Source organism: Nannospalax galili, unplaced genomic scaffold (assembly GCF_000622305.1).
Source record: "Nannospalax galili isolate Female #2095 unplaced genomic scaffold, S.galili_v1.0 scaffold444, whole genome shotgun sequence".
NCBI lineage: Eukaryota > Metazoa > Chordata > Mammalia > Rodentia > Spalacidae > Nannospalax > Nannospalax galili.
Genome location: NW_008354022.1, coordinates 670,005 through 691,074, shown reverse-complemented (window position 1 = coordinate 691,074; position 21,070 = coordinate 670,005). Strand labels below are relative to the sequence as shown.

Below are 21,070 nucleotides of genomic sequence, written 5' to 3'. Positions count from 1 at the left end.
CGCTCTCTCTCTCGCACAGTATTCATGTATGTAAAAATTGGTGGAGATTGCTAGATCAATAAAGTGCTCGCCTTCAAGTATGAGGACCTGATTTGGATCCCCAGAACCCATGTTATAAAAAGCTGAGCTTAGCCTGGTGCAACAGCACAACACACACTTTTAATCCCAGCATACTGAAGGCAGAGGCAGGCAGCCTGATCTGAGTTTGAGGCCAGCCTGGTCTACATAGGGAGTTCCAGGGAACACAGTGCTACATAGCATGACCCTGAGACCTCCAAAAAGGAGGTGAAGGGCTTGGTAGTTCTCTTGGTAGTTATCCAAAGTTCCGAGAGGTGGAGACAGGTAGATCCCTGGGCTTGCTGGCCAGACAGCCTGGCCTTCTTGGAGAGTTCCAAGCCAGTGAAAGAGTGCTATCTTAAAAAGCAGGTGGGCAGCACCCAAGGAGATACACCTAAGGATGTTCTCTGGCCCCTACAGGCATGTGCACACACATGAACACACTTAAAGTGGTAATGTCCTGTGTGTTTCCTGATGTGTGTGGCTCCATCTCTCTTGGAGGGAAGGTGCTGGGTGAGGGAGAGCTGGCCAGTCTTCCCTCACCTGCAACTCTTATACCATGCCCTGACAATGCAGGTGCCTGTCCATCAGTTTCCTCTGTTAGAGAGCAAGACACAGACAGGTTCCTAGAGCAGGAGACAGCTCAAGGTGGATCAAGGACAGGGCCAAGAGGGCTGGGATCATCAGAGGAGCCTAAAGATTTCTTGGCAGAGGCAGGCTCAGGGCAATGAAGGAGGGCCAAAGCAGGAAGTGGAGGGCAGTGCTGGTCCAGGGAGGCAGGAAGGTGACTTGAGAGGGCAGGCTGTCAGTCTCAAGAAGATGGGAAGGTTTGATGGCATACATTTCAGAGGGCTACCCGCCTCCGAATGATGGAGGAGGGTGCTGAGAAGAACATGGTGGGCCAGTCTCTAGCTATCGAGGGAGGGAGCTAAGGATGCTGCAGGTTGCAGGTGGGTGCCTGAGCAGATGGAGTGGGTTAGTCAATGACAAAGATTTCACAACACGAGCAGATCTCCATAGTTCACAGATCTCGTCCAGCTTCCTCCTCTTCCTTGGGTAATTGGGGAAAGCAGGAAAGAAAATTAAAAGAAAGCCCCTCCTTTGTTTTCCTTTGTGTGTGTGTGTGTGTGTGTGTGTGTGTGTGTGTGTGTGTGTGTGTGTGTGTGTGTGTGGAGAGAGAGAGAGAGACATAAGTGTGTGTACTTTTTAACAAAATGTTTTATTTATAGTTTTTATTTTATGTATATGAGTATATTGCCTGCATGTATGTAAGCACACCCATGTCATGCAAAAGCTTGTGTATTTGTGTGTGGACGCCAGATGTTAACCTCAGATGTCATTCCTAAGAGTAGTCTACCTTATTCTTTAAGACAGAATCTCTCATTGACCTGGGCTCACAAATTAGGCTAGGCTGGCTGGCCAGCAAGCCCCAAGGATCTTCCTGCCTCTGCCTCCCCAGGGCTGGGATTATAAGCATACACTGCCATACTCAGCTTTTTTTTACACAGATTGTAGGGAATTGAACTCAGGTCATCATGCTTGCATAGCAAGCACTTCATCAACTAAGCTATCTCTCCAGCCCCTGTGGTTTTGGGTTTGTTTATTGTTGGGGGTTGTTTTGTTTTGAGACAGGGTCTCCTTGTAGCCCACCAGCTGGCCTGGAACTCCTATGTAGAATAGGCTGGCCTCAAAGATCTGCCTGCCTCTGCCTCTCTAGTGTGCTACCACACCCAGCCCCTATGTTCTTAAAATTCTGTTAACAGTGATCATTAGGAATAATCATGCACAATGTTCAGTTACAGTTGTGGTGTTATATATTAGAATATGAGAAAAAAACTATTAGACAGTTAATTTATACATTAGATTATTCTTGCAGAATTTCAAATAAAACAAGGTTTAAAATACTATCATTCTAAAACTTGCAGCCAGGTGTGGCAGTACAGACTTGTAATCCTAGCACTGGGGTGTTGGAATCAGAAAGATTAGGACTTCGAGGAATACCCTCAGCTACATAGTGAATTCCATGCCAGCCTGGGATCCATGGTAGCCTGCTTCAAACAATTGAACAAAAACACAAGATGTGGCTCAGTAGATAGAGTACTTGCCTAATGTATGAAGCCCTGGGTTCCATCCCCAGGACCATACAAGGCATGGTGACACACATCTGTAATCACAGGCATTGGCAGGAGTATCAGAAGTTCAAGGTCATCCTTGGCTACATTGTCAGATTGAGGCTAGCCTGGACTACTTGAGATTCTGTGTTAAAGAGAGGGGGAGACTGGCTAGGTGGCTCAGCAGTTGAGAGCACTGGTTGCTCTTGCAGAGGACCCACATGGCAATTCACAACCATCTATGACTCTAGTTCTAGGGGATCCGACGCACTCTTCTGGCCTCCACAAGCACATGATACACTTAAAAAAAAAAAGAGAGAAAAAAACATGCAAAAATAGGACTTTACAGCAAAATAATAGCCTACTTTGGGAGTGGTACTAGTTTAGTTTAGTGTTGTGTTGTGTTGTGTTGTTTTGCTTTGCTTTGGTTTTGTTTTGTTTTGTTTTGTTTCAGAGACATGGTCTTCCTGTAGCCCCAGCTGGCCTGAACTCACTAGGTAGACCAGGCTGGCCTAGATAGCACAGAGATCCCTCTGCCTCTGCCTCCCAAATGCTAAGATTAAAGGCATGCACCACCACATCCAGCTAACCTACTATTTTTTTAATAAGTAGGATCTGGTTGTGACCTTCGAACTGAACCACCTTAAAGGTCAAGCCATTTCTGGCCACCCTGCTTTCCTGGCATTTAAGAGCTTCATTCTTATATCATCTGTGTACCTGACTGGGCCTCCGAGTCCAAGCAACGGGTGGGTTCACAGTGGTGACCTTACCTGTCTTGGGCCATTCACTAATATCTCTCTTGCTTGCTGTTTACCTCCTGGCATCATCCTCCCTCCTTCCTCTTGCCGTTCTAGAAACAGATGCAATCAGACCCACACAAGCTGGACTTTGGGCTGAAACCTGAGTTCCTGAGCCGTCCTCCAGGCCCAAGCCTCTTTGGAGCCATTCATCACCCCCATGACCTGGCACGACCTTCCACCTTGTTCTCTGCCGCTGGTGAGTGCAGAAGGTGGTGTGACACAGAGAGTTGACAACTTGAAGTGGTATTTGGGCTCAGTGTCTGCAGTCACGTGCACAGTACCTAAAATAATATAGTTTACACCAGTTTGTGAGGCAGCGTTCCCACATGACGAAGGAGATAGAGCCTGCTTCATTGCACCCCTGGAGACAGACTGAGCCTTCTTGTTCACTGGCCATCCAGCCTAGCTGAATTGGCGAGTTCCAGGCCAGTGAGAGAACCTGCCTTTAAAAGTAAGTGGTATGGCTGGAGAGATAGCTCTGCCATTAAGAATGAATACTGCTCTTGTAGAGGACCTGAGCTGGGTTCCCAGCACCCACATTGGGTGACTCATAACTTCCTATACCTCCAGCTCCAGAAGATCCAACACCCTCTCTGGTCTCTGTGGATACTGTAGTCATCTAGAACACATAACCACATAAAGGTACACATGCATAATTCACAATAAAACCAAGCAGGGCATAATGGTGCACACCTTAAATCCCAGCACTTGAGAGGCAGAGCCAGGTGGATCTCTATAAGACTGAGACTAGCCTAGTAAGTTCTAGGAGTCTAGCCTAGTAAGTTCTAGGTCAGTTGGGGCTAGGGAAACCCTGTCTTCAAAAAAAATAAATAAATAAATAAAAATAAAAAAATTGAAAAGATTGAGGGCACCTGAGGACTGACATCTAAAGTTGACATCTGGCTACCACACAAATGTGCATACCTGTACACAAACACATCTGCACACACCCCATCCATCCTCACACACATAAAGAGATCATCTTTGCCCTGTGACACTCAGTTGCTTTGGCTGATCGTTTGTTTCTATGATAAACTGCTATAGCTCAAAAGCTGTTAACAAAGATTAGAGAGCTTGCAAGGGTGGAGCCGAAGGAAATGACCCCAGGGATTTGCATAAAGATGACCTTGACCTCACACCCTTAATGCTCATAGAGCAATAAGTGTTTCCTCGCTGTGACACTCATACTGCCTTTGGGGCTCTGAGGATGGTGATGTACAGTTGAGAGCTCATATCTGTCATCCCCCTGCTCAGGAAGTAGAAACAGAAAGAACACCAGTAGTTCAAAGCTGGCCTGGACTGCACGGTGAGCTCCAAACCATCCTAGGCTAGAGTATAAGCCCCTATCTCAAATCAACAAACAGCTGGGGATGTACCTCAGTTGGTAGACTGTCAAGCATGCACAAGGCCGTGGGTTCCAGTGACAGCAGTACATAGATGGGTCATGGTGGCACATGCTTATATAATTCTAGCACTTAGGAGGAGGAGACAGAAGATTCAGGAGACGAAGGTCATCTTCAGTATATACTCAGTGAGTTCAAGGCGAGCCATGAGACCCTGGAGAGATGGCTCAGTGGTTAAGAGTGCTTTCTGCTCTTGCAGAGAACCTGAGCTCATTTCCCAGCAACTGTATCAGATAGATTACAATCACCTATAACTCCAGTTCCAGAGAATCTGATGGCCTCTTCCATCTTCTGTGGGGCACACGCGCGCGCACACACACACACACACACACACACACACACATAAATAAAAAATAAAATCGTTTAAAAGTAATAACTGCTTTTTAAAAAAGCAAGCACTGAACAGAAGAGATAGTTACCTCTGGTAAGGGCTGTGGTAAGCAATGTGGATCACATTGCTTCTGGCTGTTCTACTGCAGAACTTAAGGTCATTGCCTGGTTGACTTTGGTGGTAGAGGAAGAGTAGAGACCAGGGAGCACTGTCCATGAGACTTGGAACCTGTTTATCCGTGCTGCAGGTCACTTCACCTCTGAGGATTTGAACTTCCAGTGTCCCTGCAGTGCAGAGGGCAGGCTGGGGAGGAGGGTGAAGGGGTGAGCGCACCAGAGAACTGTCCCTTTCCACTTCAGGGTTGCACAGGTGAAAGGCAGTGGCTACACGGAATATTTGGTACTGTCCTAGTTTCATTTCTGTTGCCATGACAAAGACCCTGACCAAAAGCAACTTAGGAGAGCAAAGAGTTTATTCAACTTAAAATTCACAGTCCAATGTAGACAGGAAGTCACAGAGGTGGGACTTGAAGCAGCTGGCCACATTCCATCCACAGTCAAGAGCAGAGAGAGAATAAGTGGATCCTTGCTTGCCTGTTTGATCTCAGCTAGCTTTTTCTACTCTTAACCAGCCCAGGGCTGCCTGCCTAGGAAATGGTGCTGCCCACAGTGGGCTGAGCCTTCCTGTATCAATTAGCAGTCAAAATTACCCCCCAACAGGCACACCCACAAGCCAACATGATCTAGATAATTCCTTACTTGACACTGTCTTACCAGATAATTCTAGGCCGTGATAAGTTGGTAGTTAAAACTAATCAGCACAAGATACCGTTGGTATCTGTCAAGTGTCTTTAACCATTCGTTTTTTGTTTTTTGAGACCAGACCTGGCTGAACTGGAACCTGCCTTGTACACCAGGTTGACCTCGAACTTCTGCTCTTCCTGCCTCGGCCTCTCAAGTGCTGGGATGTGCGCCACCATACCTGGCTACCATTCAGTCTTTTATTAATTTATTTATTTGAAGACAGGGTCTGGTGTGGCCCAGGAAAACCTTGAACTTCTGATTTATTTATTTTTATTTTATGTGTATGAGTGTTTTGCCTGCATGTATGTAAGTGCATCCATATTATACAATGCCCACAGAGGCCAGAAGAAGGCATTGGATTTCCCGGAACTGGAGTTGCAGATGGTTGTCGGTCAATAATGTGTGTGCTGGGAACCCAAACTGGGTCCTCTGCAAGAGCACCCAGTGCTCTTAACCTCTGAGCCATCAGATTTTGAACTTCTGATCCTCCTGGCTCTACTTCCTGAGTGCTGGAATCACAGACTATGAGCCACCACACCCAGTTTTTGTGGTGTTGAGGATAGAGCCTAGGTCTTTGTGCATACTGGGCCAACATTTTACCAACTAAGCTACATCCTCAACCCTTTCGTGATCTTTTCTAAAGCATTCATTTAGAATCCAGTCCCCACCACAGGGCTTTATCCAGTAAGTACGTAAGATCTGTGGCACTGAGCTCCTTGTAATAAGATCTATGGGTTCATATGCTCCCTGTGAAAAGTTAAATTTATCCTTTTGAACGTTAATAAATAATGGAGGGCCCCACCATTTCTGACCCTTAGGGAACATGTTCTACATCCATCCTCCCTGCCGCCTTCCCCAGGCTCTGATCCAAGACTCGTGTTTGGTAGACCCATGCACCAAAAAGAAACACTGGCTTCACTACAATAGCTCATGTGGTCAAAGCAAGCAAACCACCCTTGAGGGTAGATGGGACTGCCAGGGTCTCAGGTTTTCCTCTTGTCAGTTCCATTAGGGGAATATATTTAAAGGCTCTGTTACCATGGCACCCAGCTTTGAGACAGGGATACATGGAGAGCAATTTTGGGGAGAGAAATAGAGATTTCTCCCTGGCCTTCATTGCAGCCAAATGGATGAACAGGCTTCTTTTGCTATAGTAATTCTGGATCTGTGGGCCTCCCCAGGGGCCTGAGTCTTCAACATTAACTACCCTGTACTACACAATACAGTTTGTGGTCCAGATTGTATTTGGCTGGCAGCATCAGTGGCGACTAATGAAGGCTGTGTAGCTTGCTCACTGTGTGGAGATGGGGTCAGGGGTTGGTTTTGCACCTCCTGGTACCATGTGGAATTGGCTGGATAACCCCTTTGGTAGTCTTCAAATCTTGAAATTCTAGGACTGTGGCTGCTGTTTCTTCTTATGCTCTGAGCCTTACACTGTAAACCCAGGCTCATGAGACCAGTGATGCAAAAGAGAAATAATCAAGGACTGGAGAAAGGGTTCAGTGGGTAAAAACACTTGTCATGCAAATGTGAAGATCTGAGTTTGAATCCTTAGAACCCAGGTAAAAATGGGGCACAGTAGCATAAATCTGTAATTGAGTATTCCTACTTCTTTCTGGGAGATGGAAACAAAAGAATGCCAGGAAACTCTCAGGATAGAGTGGCTAACAAGAGACCCAAACAAGGTGAAAGGCAAGGACCAGCACCTGAGGTTGTCCTCCTGCCTCCACACACAGCCATGGCACGCACACACTACACTCAAACACAAACCTGCACATACACACAAAGATTTTTCTTTTAAGAGAAAAATTGAATCAGTAGACAGTAGCAAGACGTACATCAGGATCCTACCTTTAATGTTTTCCTGAAAATAGTTGGTACTTTCTTAAAGGAGCTTGGACAGAATGCAAGGACATGTTATGAAACCTTATTAGTAATTCATAAATCCAGACCCTCAGTATGCTTCTGTTCTAGAAGGTAATCTTGTTAGGACTATTGTATTTTGCCCCAGTGGTTATTTGATGAAACGTCAAGCTGCCATTTAAACTTGCATATACTTGTTAAATTTAATCACTTTCATCTTTGCTCTCAGGGATTCAAGCCTAAAATAAACCAAAGAGCCTCCTTCAGATGACCTTGGTGAAACATGGTAGCCAGGCCTGCCTTACTCAGAGCCTCTTCCCCAGCTGGGAACCATGTAGTAACAAGTTTGATGCTCGGAGCTTTTAGAAATACTGTTCTTTTCCCCCTTCCTTCCTTTCCCAGCTTTCTGCAGGAAGAGAAGCTGAGGTGTTGTTAAGAAATACAAATTGGGGGGCTGGAGAGAAGGTTCAGTGGTTAAGAGCACTTTATGCTCTTGCAGAGGACTGGAGTTTGGTTCCAGCTACCACATGACAGTGAATACCCCCCTGTAACTCCAGCTCCAGGACATCTGGCACCCTCTTCTGGCTTCCATGGACATATATATATATATATATACCTGCAGACAAACACTGATATACATAAAATAACAAGTAGATCTTTAAAAAATAGTAAAGTGGGAACTCTGGGCAGGGTGCCACATGCCTTTAATCACAGCACTTGGGAAGCAAAGGCGGGCAGATGTCTGTGAGATCAAGGACAGCACAGTCTATACAGTAAGTTCCAGGCCAGCTGGGGCTACAGAAAGAGCCTGTCTCAAAAAATGGGGAGCTGAAGAAATGACTCAGTGGTTAAGAGCACTGGCTGCTCTTCCAGAGAACCTGGGTTTGGTTTCCAGCACCTACATGGCTGCTAACAATTATCCATAACTCCAGTTCCAGAGGATTTAATACCCTCTTCTGGCTTCCGTGGGCATTGTACACATGTGGTATACTTACATACATGCAGGCAAAACACTCATACATATTAAAAAAACAAATTTTTAAAGAACAAGGTGGAGAATGACTGAGGAAGACAACTAATATCAATCTTTGGCCTCCATAGATATTCACACATGTGCATGCACACACACGCACACACACATGCACACACACACGCACACACACACACACACACACACACCTTTTCTCATGGTGGCTAACCCAGCTGGGAAAGACGGAGGGATGAGCAGCTTCTTTTGTCCCTAACATTATCTGTTATGTACTTGTTGCCTGCAGAGGCCACAGGTGGACTTGAGCCTGACTTCATATTTTCTGGTGAGCCCTCCAACAACTTTCGGAGCCACTCGCTTCCTAGAAGTAAGCATTCTCTAATCACTAACTTGGTTGTCTGGTTTTTCAGGTGCTGCACACCCTACTGGGACGCCTTTTGGGCCACCTCCTCATCACAGCAACTTCCTAAACCCTGCTGCTCACCTTGGTGAGTCCACAGGACTCTGTGTCTCTTGCTCTTGACTCCTGTCAGTCTTCTGTGCAGGGGGGCCGTGGTGTCCACTGCATTCTATAGCATGAAAGAGCTGGTCTGGATCTCTTGCCACCCCAGCCACAGTAGACCCTTGCTGAGTTAAATGGCGGTTGGGTTGTATTAGTGACTTTCTCAAAAACATGACAAAAGCAACTTAAGGAGGAAGGGTTTATTGTGGCTCACAGTTTGGTGGGAAGACATGGCGGCAGGTGCGTGAGGCAGCTGCTCACATTGCATCCACAGTCAGGAAGCAGAGAGAGATGAATGATGGTGCTCAGCTCGCTTTCTCCTTTTTATTCAGTCCAGGATCCGCCCATGGGACGTGCTGCCCACATTCAGGGTGGGTCTTCCTACCTGAGTTAATCTCATCCAGAAACTTCCTCACAGACACACACCCAGAAGTTTGTCTCCTAGGTGATTCTAGATCCTATCACGTTAACAATCAGTATTAACCATCACAAGAAGGTTTGGGTGGGGAACTATTACTTGGTGTCTCAGAGCATGTTTATTTAGTATGGCCTCTCCTTGCCCATGCCCCACACTGAACGGATCCTCCAAGAGGCAGAACGAAAGTTCAGATGGCTGTTAAAAAGAGCTGTGACTCTGCTATTGGTTACTGTTAACATGTCTCTTCCTAGATGGGTTTGTACCTCTTATGGCCTTTTCATTTGATGTTTCTGGATGATGTACAAGCAGTCAAAAGCAGTCATAGATAGTGGTGTGACCAACAGGGAATAACGTATAGGAGGAATGTAACATCGAGATTTGCTTGAAGATGTCAGCTCACTTTTATTCATGTGTGTGTTTAACTGAGAGATGGAGGTGAGGTGGAAGGATACATTCAAGGCTAGCCTTGACTATATTGCAAGTCTGAAGCCATCCTGAGGTAATTGAGATCCTGTCTCAAAAAAGTGATTTTGGAGGCAGGGAACCCAGGCAGAAAGGCAGCTTAGAACACTGGTGACTGAGATTTCCCAATCTCAGAATGGGACACCATCCTGGAAAACAAGCCCCTTATGACTCTTGCTAACCCACTGTCTAAGTCCAGGTAAAGGAAAACCCTTTACACAGTCCAGAAGGGAAATCAGGACACAGGAAGGAGGGAATCTGCATGCCTTTCTCAACTCCCAGGACCCCCAGTTCCTCACTCAGAAGAGTCTCTAACTATCTCTGCTCCCTATCTCCTTCACAGAGCCTTTTAACCGACCGTCCACATTCACGGGCCTCGCGGCTGTTGGCGGCAATGCCTTCGGGGGACTTGGAAACCCTTCAGTTAGTGAGTACCTCTCACTTACTATATCTGCCTTGGATAATCTCTCTGTTCTATACATGTATGACTCAAGACGTTATCTAGAAAAAGGGAAACTGTACTTTGAGAAAAATATTTTAAGCTGAGGATATGGGTGACAGAGCACTTGCCTAGAATCCACAGTGAGGGGCTGGGGATGTGGCTCAGAGGTGGAGAACCTGCCTAGAATCCCCCAGTGGGGGGCTGGGGTGTGGCTCAGTGGTAGAGCACCTGCCTAGAATCCCCCAGTGGGGGAAGTAAAAAGTGAAAAGAGGGCTGGGAATGTAGCTCAGTTCATGGTAAGAGCACTTGCTTACAATCTCTAGTGATGGCATTGCTCAGAGGTAGGGCACCTGCCTAGAATCCCCCAGTGGGGGGCTGGGGTGTGGCTCAGTGGTAGAGAACCTGCCTAGAATCCCCCAGTGGGGGGCTGGGGTGTGGCTCAGTGGTAGAGCACCTGCCTAGAATCCCCCAGTGGGGGGCTGGGGTGTGGCTCAGTGGTAGAGAGCCTGCTGCCATGAGCAAGGCTCTGGGTTTCATTCACAGCACCACCAAAAAATAATAATAAAAAAATAGAGACAAAACAAATGTGGGTTAGATCATTCCAAAACTAGGTCTTACAGTGGAGCTGGGTCTAAGTACGCAAACCTCCATGGTAAACAGAGCTTACTGTTCATGGAGGTTACTCTGGGTTGGGAATGGTGATGTGGTCACTCACTCCAGGAAGTTTCCTTTAGCTCAAAAGAAAAAAAAAAATCTTAATTAAATTTTATTTTACAGTATTTTCATCTTGGCCTTTGACATAGTAGGACTGAAAAAATACAGTGAGGACTAGCAAGCACGGAGGGTGGCACTCAGAGGGTCCTTGCCTGGCATTCACAGAGCCCTGGGTTTCATCCCCAGCTCTGTAGAAACTGAGAGTTGTGTCAAAGCCCTGTAATCCCAGCACTTCGGAGGTGGAGGCAGGAGTTCAGGGTCAGCCTCAGCTACATAGGGAACTTGAGGCAGCCTGGTCTACATGAGAGCCTGTCTCAAAAAAAAGAATGCAATACAGAGCATGCAGACCTTGTACATGTGTCTACTCAGGACACAATCCTGCTGGGTCTTTTTGAGAGATCATTTTGACTGATGATGGAAGGAGTCATGGTCAGCAGGGTGTGGCAGGCAGAGGACCTATGAATTGTGCAAAAGTGGCCTGTTCATCTGTCCCACCATCATAGCATACCTCTTTGCATGCTGGGAACTTCTGCATGCCCACATCTGTCCTCACAAGGTGTCTGCATACCTGTTCTATCCCTTTTCCTAACTTTTCACTCTTCATTAAAACTTTTTTTTAAAAAAGCTATGAACTTAACCTCTGCAGCATAGGACAGCGTTCGTCTAATGAATGTGTTAATCTCTCCTTTTCCAGCTCCCAATAATATGTATTCATTTTAACTCTGAATGCTGTTAAGAGTTTTTTGGTAAGTACCTTCATTATGACAGATTTCTATTAAGATTTCTCTGAAACCTTTTTTGTTCTCCACTTCACCATTTCAGCACCTAACTCAATGTTCGGCCACAAGGATAGCCCCAGTGTGCAGAACTTTAGCAACCCTCACGAGCCCTGGAACCGGCTGCACCGAACGCCTCCATCGTTCCCGACCCCTCCGCCCTGGCTGAAACCAGGGGAGTTGGAGCGCAGTGCGTCCGCTGCAGCCCATGACAGAGATAGAGATGTAGATAAACGAGACTCCTCCGTTAGTAAAGATGACAAGGAAAGGTACGCAAAGAATCCGCTCTCGAGTCCCGGCCTCTGTCCCAGCCTCGCGCTTCAGCCCCCCTTAGCCCTCAGTTCCTTCCCAGGCAATGTCAGGCAGCCCTTCCAGTACCCTAGTGCACGGAGCAGGCGGTGACCATAGCCTATTGGCAGGGCATAGTGCAAGGTGCCTATTTCAGTACCAAAGACACGCACGAGCCACCCAGCATGCCCGGAACGTTAGTGTCCCTCTAGAAGACAGCCAGTCAACGTGGGAACCAAACACACACAGCATGAATCTGCCATGTTTGTGAAGTCCATCCAGTCACCATAGGTTTTTTTTTTTCCTCTTCTTTTCTCTCTCTTTTCATTTGCTTCTAGAAATTCATGTTTACATTGCCTCATTTTTTTTTTTTTCAAGTTTTGTTCAAACTCTAAACCCTAGGGCTCACAGATAACCAGCACCATTTTTTTTTTTTTTTAAACTAACTTGAATTTAGAGAACCGTCAGCAGAGCTTTGGTTTCCATTTGGTTTTGCCAGAGGATAATCAATTCTGTTGACCATTGCTGTGTCTGTATTTGGTAACCCTTGACTTAAAAAGCTTAAAAGAGGAAAACTGCTGTAGAGTATTCTGTGAAGAATGTCATTAGCATTCTTGGCAAAATGTGTTCGTTTCTTTCTTCAGGCTTTTTCATTTTGAATGAACTGATAAGCAAGCAATATCAAGATATGCTTGGCTAAAAAATACCTAATACTTTCTTTTGAGTACATATGATTCAAATTTGGGGCTGGGGAGATGGCTCCGTGGGTTGAAGTGCTTGCCATGTAAGCATGAGGACCTGAGTTCGGATCTCCAACACCCTCAAAAACCTGGCCACAGCAGTGCTTGTCTTACCATCCCAGAGCTCTGTACCCAACAGTGAGGACCAGCGTCCAAGGTTGTCCTTTAAACTCCATGCCCATGCTTAATGGTAGGTACACGCACACATGAATGTGTGTACACATACACACATGCATGCACATACATTGTACACGCATACAAAAAGATTCAAATTTGGTTCAGAACTTTCATTTTTCTTTATTGTGTATATTGTGTCTGTGTATGGCCTGGTAATTTAAAAGAAATCAACTCTCCATACAGGGTGATTAAATGTTCTTAGCCATCCTGGTGCATTCGTTGGTTTCTTATGAAAGAAGCATCAAATTATCATTCTAGGTAGTTGTGATTTAAAAAAAAAAATCTCTTAACCTGGAGCCGGAAAGATGGTTCAGTGTTTAAGAGCACTGGCTACTCTTGTAGAGGATCCAGGTTCAGTTCCCAGCACCCACATGGAGGCCAATACCTCTCTGTAACTCCAGTTCCAGGGGATCTGACACCCTATTCTGGCCTCTGTGGGCATTGCACAACATAGGTACATTTACATACATGTAGACAAAACACTCATACACTTAAAATAAAAATAAAATTTTAAAAATGTTTTAATCTCTTAACCTGCCAGGCACGGTGATGTGCACCTTTCGTCCTAGCACTCGGGAGGTAGAGGCAGGTGGATCTCTGGGAGTTACATGCAGTGTTTCAGGCCAGCCAGGGCTACATAGACCCTGCCTTTAAAAAACAAATCTCTTGGCCTACAGGGGAACCATTTACAACACTCATCTCTGAGCTCTGAAGTGAGCCACACCCAAACGGAGACTCTGAGCTTTCTGAATAACTTGTTAAGGAGTAGAATGCCACACGCCTACTTAAGACTTTTCTTGATGAAGTCAGGATGGCATTTTGTTTATAAAAGCCAGGAAACTTAAAAAGTGCTTTCTTCTCTCTTTTCCCCTTTAAGGTTATTCTTGTCCAGCTTTGAATGTTAACAGGAAGCTGAATGGGGGGGGCTCCCTAGCACCCCTACTGTGGCCCCCTGGACTCTGATCTCTGCTACTTTTCTTTGTCCACACAGTCTGTCTTCTGGCCTTGCCCAACTTTCTGTCTATTATGAGGCTTGCCAGATTTCTTCCTCTTCTGAGTTCTACTTAATTATTCTGTTCCTCTGCATTTTCTCCAAGTCCTTTGAAGCATCCCAGTCCAAACCAGGTCCCTAAAATTTTCCTGTCATGGTCTCATTCATAGACATCCTCGGAAATGATTCTTAGTTCTTGAGGTTTTGTTGGTGGGCCTGTGTCCATCTATGCTTCAGATTTGGGCTTTCTGGCTCCGCAACCCATCAGTCTTGAGGCTGGGATGTCTCTCTGATGTCCCTCGTTATGTATCTGCACCCTTCATCCTCAGACAGAGAGCTTTGTTCTGAGAGTCAGCCACTAGAAAACCCTCATGTCTACATTAATCCCTTCCTCACCTTGGCTTTGTGTGCCAAGTCAGAAGAAAAGTCTTATTGGCACTTGGGCTCTTAGAACTGTGTTCTTAACCCAAAGCCATCCTGAGAAGCTAAGCAGGTGGGCCATCTTGCCATGTTCTGCAGGACCACCCTGGTCACACTGGCCCTTTGAGATCTTCCTGACTTTGACGGGGGTAGAAGGATTTGCCCCTGGGACCCCCGCTCACCCTCATCTACAGGGTTTCACCCATGAAGCTTTCTCAGCAATCTAGATCAGAGCAGGTGGCTGGCTGTGCCCTAGGGCAGGGCACTGCACACTGCCTGCTGACCCAACCTGTCCTCACACCACCATCTCATTGGCAAAGCCTTGCCTGGCTGGCAAGCCCATTTCATGTTTGTTTTTTTCTTTTCCCCCTTGCAGGGAAAGCGTTGAGAAAAGACACCCCAGCCACCCTTCCCCAGCACCTCCCCTCCCGGTGAGCGCCCTGGGCCATACCCGCAGCTCCACCGAACCGACCACCAGGGGTCATTTGAATACTGAGAAAGAGAAACCGAAAGAGAGGGAGAGAGACCACTCGGAATCTCGAAAGGACCTGACCGTGGAAGAGCACAAGGCCAAGGAAAGCCACCTGCCCGAGAGGGAAGGGCACAGCCACGAGGGCCGCGCAACAGGTGAAGAGCCCAAGCAGCTGTCCCGGGTGCCATCGCCCTACGTCAGGACCCCAGGCGTGGACAGCACCAGGTCCAACAGCACCTCCAGCCGGGAGGCCGAGCCACGCAAAGGCGAGGTGGCCTACGAGAACCCCAAGAAGAGCACCGAGGTCAAGGTCAAAGAGGAGCGCAAGGAAGACCACGACCTTCCTGCAGAGGCACCACAGGCCCACAGGACCTCAGAGGCGCTTCCACCCAGCTCCTCGGCCAGCGCCAGCGTGCACCCAGGGCCCCTGACATCCATACCCATGACCGTGGGGGTGACCGGCATCCACGCCATGAACAGTATCGGTAGTCTGGACAGGACGCGCATGATGGCCCCGTTCATGGGCCTCAGCCCCATCCCAGGGGGCGAGCGCTTTCCGTACCCCTCTTTCCACTGGGACCCCATGCGGGACCCCTTGAGGGATCCTTATCGTGACTTGGACATGCATCGAAGAGACCCTCTGGGCAGGGATTTCCTTCTTAGGAACGACCCCCTACACCGGCTCTCCACACCCCGCTTATATGAAGCTGATCGCTCCTTCCGGGACAGAGAGCCCCATGATTATAGTCACCATCACCATCACCATCATCACCCGCTGGCCGTGGACCCAAGGCGGGAGCATGAGCGGGGCGGACACCTGGAGGAGCGCGAGCGGCTGCACGTGCTCCGCGAGGACTACGAGCACCCACGGTTGCACCCGGTGCACCCTGCGTCTCTGGACGCACACCTCCCACACCCAGGCCTCCTCACACCAGGCCTGCCCAGTATGCACTACCCACGCATCAGCCCCACTACCGGCCACCAAAATGGACTGCTGAACAAGACCCCACCTACCGCGGCGCTCAGCGCCCCACCTCCACTCATCTCCACATTGGGGGGCCGCCCGGGCTCCCCTCGGAGGACTACGCCTCTGTCGGCTGAGATCCGAGAGAGGCCACCATCCCACACACTCAAAGACATCGAAGCTCGGTAAAGCCAGGGGGGCAAGGAGAACCTGGGGCAGGGGTGAGAAGTCCCAGAGACATTCCCCCAAGACTCAAGAGACACCAGCACCCCCAAAACTGTGAGGTGCGGAACCCCAATTCTTCCCCTGTAAAAAATATGTACAGAAACTCCCTTCGGGTTTTGAAATGTTTTTGTATATTATATGTTAAATTTTCAGACCTTTTAGCCAGCCAGGTCTTGTACGTTATTACCTTTCCTTCCTTTTTTTCTTTTTTTCTTTTTTCCTTTTTTGGTCCTTGCATAAAATATTTGAATTGGAACCAAAACAGTGAAGACAACACACAAGGATCTGATGATAATAGGGGGAGGGGCACATCCGTCCATCACCCAGAGCTGTCTCTCAGAGGAGGAGGCGTGTATATAGACTGTAAAAACAGATGGCTTCCTGAGCTGATGGTTCATATATGCAAAAGATAAACACGAAAGCTTTATCTGTACAGATGTAAATACGTAAAGATTAAGTAACATAATACATTACCATTCTTAAAACGTGCTATTTGCTAATCTAATATCAGCGGACTCAGCCCTCCAAGGAGGCTGTGCGCCCATCTGTTAAACCCTTCAACTATGCAATGAAAACCAGGGCTTTACACAGAAGCCCGACTAACTCAAAGGAGCCTTTTCAAATCCATTTACAACATATTTAAGGTCATATTTTCCCTGAACAAGCGCTTATGTGACATGTGATTTCACTCTGTTTTCCTTCCTTGGTTTTTTGTTTTATTTTGGCTTTTTTGGTTTTTTTGTTTTGTTTTTCAAATGGAAGAACACCCTGTTTTTGCAGATCTGGAACCCAGGATGGAACTTTACATCTGAAGTTGCTTCTTGTGGCTTTCCTGGGAAGAATGGGGGAAGTGCACAAAATGCACACCCCCTACCCAGAAGTATAACTAAGAACCAGAAGCAGCCTTGCCCAGGGAAGATGGGATTGTTCTGATGTCAGTCATCAGAGGCAGGTGGGCTGTGTCTGCCAGATGGGACATCAGACTCTCTGGTCGCCTCTGATGTCACACACAACCTCAAGTGGGAACATCTTTTTTTTTTTTCTTTTTAAACTGTGTCCTATCTCATAACGTGTACACACTTCCTCCTTCCGTCAAACAATTTAAGGACACCCAAACAGATCCTGAAAGAAAGCTGTCCAGGCTTTCTCAAATGATGGATATGTTTTCACTGTATCCAATAACAAATTGAAAGTACACGTAACCCAGCGTGAACCATTTATATTCTGGTAAGGAATATTAAGCCTGGAAAAAGATGAAACAGGCAGACCTTGTAAGAGCCATCAAGAATCACCGAGGGGCGAAAGGTGGCTGAAAGCGCGTGTGTGTGTGTGTGTGTGTGTGTGTGTGTGTGTGTGTAGTGTGTGTGTGTTTTGATTTTTTTCATCAGTTTTAATGTCTTCATGATACTTTTATAAGACATTAACCCTCTTGTCTACATCTTTGGAGATAATATGACTTTACTAGCCGAGAAAATACAGTACAGTCTACTCGCCTGTAAAATACATGTAAGAAATAAAATTAGTCCCATTTGGCCCTTAGTATATGAAAGTGCTATCTGACGTTGTTATCCTGTTTTTTTGCAAAAAAGAAAAAGAAAAAAAAATGTTAACTACACACCATTGTTTCTAAAAGCAGAGAGATCTATTTTAGTAGCCGACTGAAGGTTTAGTTGTGAATTCAGATTTTGTGGACACCAGATGTGTGCAGTGTTTTTTTCTTTTTGTTGATGTTGTTGTTTTTGTTTTGTTTTTCTTTTTTTTAAAGACAACAACTAAAAAAAATTCCAAGGATTATGTACACTGGAACTGTAGTGGTAGCTCTCAGTATTGTAAAGAGATTGTTCTATTACAGAACTTTTTGCTGTTTCTCTTGTATGTAAAGTCTTTTCTGGATCCTATGCGAACAGGAAAGGGAAGCAACTGAATCTTCAGCATGTCTCACTGGGGGAGCTTTCTTGTGTCATGTAAATGTGCCATGTTATTAAAAAATGTGAACCAAGTTTCCAGATGCTTCTTTGTGTGAGATGCTTGCCCATCATACTTCTGGAGAAGACACCACCAGGACTTAAGACTAAGCTGTAGAAAAGACTGACCCCCTTAGCCTTGTATCCGACCAGAAGCAGATCAGCAAAGTACCCCCGTCAGTGGCAAGCCACCCTCCCCGATCCAGATGGCAGCCACCAGGTAGCTGGTTAGACAGTCATGCCATACATTCAGTGATAGATTGGTTTTTATATATGCCACAAAATTTTATAGTCTCAGCAAAATTGATGTCTTGGGGGAGCTGTGGGTGCACTCTCAGAGTGCTAGCCTAGCACGAATAAAACCCTGGGTTCTAATCCCAGCACTGCATGAAGGAAATGTGGTGCTACATGCTCGTGAGATTAGGATTTGGAAGGTGGAGGTCAGAGGTTCAAGATCCTGGGAGTTCAAAGTCCTGGTGAAATGGCTCACCAAACCTGAAGACCTAAGTTCCACCTCCAACACCCACATGGTGGAAGGAGAGAACTGACTCCTGAAGGTTGTCCTCTGACCACACACCATGGCACATGCTGTATTACATACACACACACACACAAATGTGTTCTTTTTTTTTTTTTTTTTAGTTGAAGGTCATCTTTGGCTTCATAAGATTTCAAGGCCAATTTGGCCTACATGAAACACTGTCTGAAAGGGGCGGGAGGTGGTTTTGTCAGACTCATATGGTCGGCTGATTGAATGACTCAGTGGGTAAAGAGGCTTGCTGCCAAGCCTTGACCACTTGAGTTTGACCCCTGGAACACACATGGTGTAAGGAGAGAACTGACTCCTGAAGGTTGTCCTCTGACCTCCACATGTGTGTACTCATACCCATATATGCACTCACTTGCACACATACATAAGTACATTTTTTTTCTATACAAAAAGGATGAAAAGGTCATTTTTCAGGTTGAGGTTTGTATCTCACTGGGAGAAAAAAGGACTTAAAGTCTGTTGAATCTAGGTGGCTACTGGGTAAGCATTAGAAATAGAAGGGGCTGGATGTGGTAGCACACACCTTTTAATCCCAGCATAGCAAGTTGCAGGTCAGCTGGGGTTGCAGAGGGATAGCCTCCCAAGAACAAAAAGAATAGAAAAGGAGAAACTGAACGGAACAGAAGTCAGGGGTTCTGATTCTGCAAAGGGTGCTGTCTGGACTCCTGCAGCTCCATGGGGCTCTTGGAAAAGTCCAGGGATATGCAACAAGATTCCTGGTTGTTGGGGTTGGGGAGAGAGGGCAGGTAGAGCACTCAGGCTTTAAAAGGCTTGGCTGGAGGGTGGACACATGTCTCAGCAGTTAAGAGCACATGCTGCTCTTGCAGAGTCTGGTTCCCAGAACCCAGAGCAGGTGACACAACTGCCTGTAACTCCAGCTCCAAGTGATCCAACACACCCTCTTCTGGCCTCCAAAGGCCCTGCACACACACGTGCACATAAATACACACACACACACACACACACACACACACACATACATATAAAGGGCTGGGCTGGGGATGTAGCTCAGTGGCAGAGTGCCTGCCTAATGTGCATTGCACAGACAAAAACAATCCCAACTCAGAATGGTCAGAGCAGCAATTACATAAAAGCCCACTAGGCTCAGCATGGGCTAGTATATTAATACCCAGCTCCTAGACTAGAGAACAGTGAAAAAGACCAATGGATTGTAAAACATGCTAAACACCTTGCTTTGCTGAATGCAGTATCTCAGGTGTGGCAATGGCATTTTGATGTGATTTTTCTGGAAGACCACACTGCCTCTTAACTGTACACCTATTTGGATTCTACCATCTGCAACACCAGACCCTGGAAGAGTTGCTGTCCAATCAGTCACGCTGGTTAATTCCCAAGGGCTTTGATTCATCTCCACCTCTGCATATTTCCCCTCTAATTACATTGAGCACCTCGGCAGTGATGGATACAGGCACCAATTTGATGTCCCGCTAACCTATAGATGCTCTAATTATCTCCACAATCTCTGACTCACAATGATCTTGTTACCTTCTAATGGTACATGACAAGTGAAATAGAGAATATAATGATCCGATAATTATCCCTCTGGATGGATATTTGCAATGGCAGTTGCTGCATACCCTTCCTCTGCCTCAATCAAGGTATCTGGGAGAAAATAAGATGCGACTGTCGATGGTCGATGTATACAAAGGATAAAAAGAGCACAGATGGAATTCTGCAGTGCAATTAGCCATGCAGTTGTGGAGTGCTCAAGACCTCTGGCCATCTTGAATCCCTACTGCAGCATTAATGAGGCCAAAGGAAAAGAGAACTCATGCACCATGGACTTTCATGCTTTTAAAACTTGACATTCCTTTTCCGGGAATTTCTGAAAATTTGCTAACCATAGGACTTTTCCTTAAAATACAATTGATTTTGTCTGTCTGTCTGTCTGTCTGTTTTTTAGACAAAGTCTGCCTGTAGCCCCAGCTGACCTGGAACTCACTATGTAGACCAGGCTGGCCCTGATCTCACAGAGATCTGCCTGCCTCTGCCTCCCCAGTACTGGGATTAAACATGTGCACCACCATGCTTGGCTACAACTGATTCTTGATCAGACAGAAATTTGGGGACTGAGGATATAGCTCAGCAGGTAAAAGTACTTGCCTAGCATCCACGGAGCCCTGGGTTCTGTCTGCAGCACCACATAAACCAGGCATGATGGCATATGCCTCTCATCCCAGACTGGGAGGAAGATCAGGAATTCAAGGTTATCCTCAGTTACATATCTCATTTGAGTCCAGCTTTAGCTACATGAGACCCTGGCTCAAAAAAATTGAAAAAAATTCTGTCTCTGGGACTGGGAGAGATGGTTCATCTGTTAAAAGTACTAGCTGCTTTTGCAGGTTACCTGAGTTCAGTTCCAGCACCCTCATGATGGCTAACAACTGTCTGTGACTCCATTTCCCAGGGGATTAGACGCTCTCTTCTGGCATCCACAGGCATTGTACACACATCGTATACTTCCATGCATATAGGCAAAACACTCACATACATAAAATAAAAATAAACAAATCTTTTAAAAAACCATGTCAGGAAAGGCTGTCCTTTGAACACTGAAGCTGCTGCTCTCACAGGCACTAACCTAAGGA

General features: G+C 46.5%; 1 protein-coding gene across 1 annotated transcript in view; it reads left to right on the top strand.

Annotated features, from left to right (window-relative positions):
* Window positions 1–17,946, top strand: part of Auts2 (activator of transcription and developmental regulator AUTS2) — a 1,247,925-nt gene extending 1,229,979 nt beyond the window's left edge. The window contains exons 15-19 of the mRNA XM_008851110.2: window positions 3,023–3,164; window positions 8,767–8,844; window positions 10,082–10,165; window positions 11,717–11,939; window positions 14,663–17,946. Of these exons, the coding sequence (XP_008849332.1) occupies window positions 3,023–3,164; window positions 8,767–8,844; window positions 10,082–10,165; window positions 11,717–11,939; window positions 14,663–15,911 (1,776 nt within the window). The 3' untranslated portion in view covers window positions 15,912–17,946. The remainder of the gene's footprint in view (window positions 1–3,022; window positions 3,165–8,766; window positions 8,845–10,081; window positions 10,166–11,716; window positions 11,940–14,662) is intronic.
* Window positions 17,947–21,070: the final 3,124 nt, after the last annotated feature.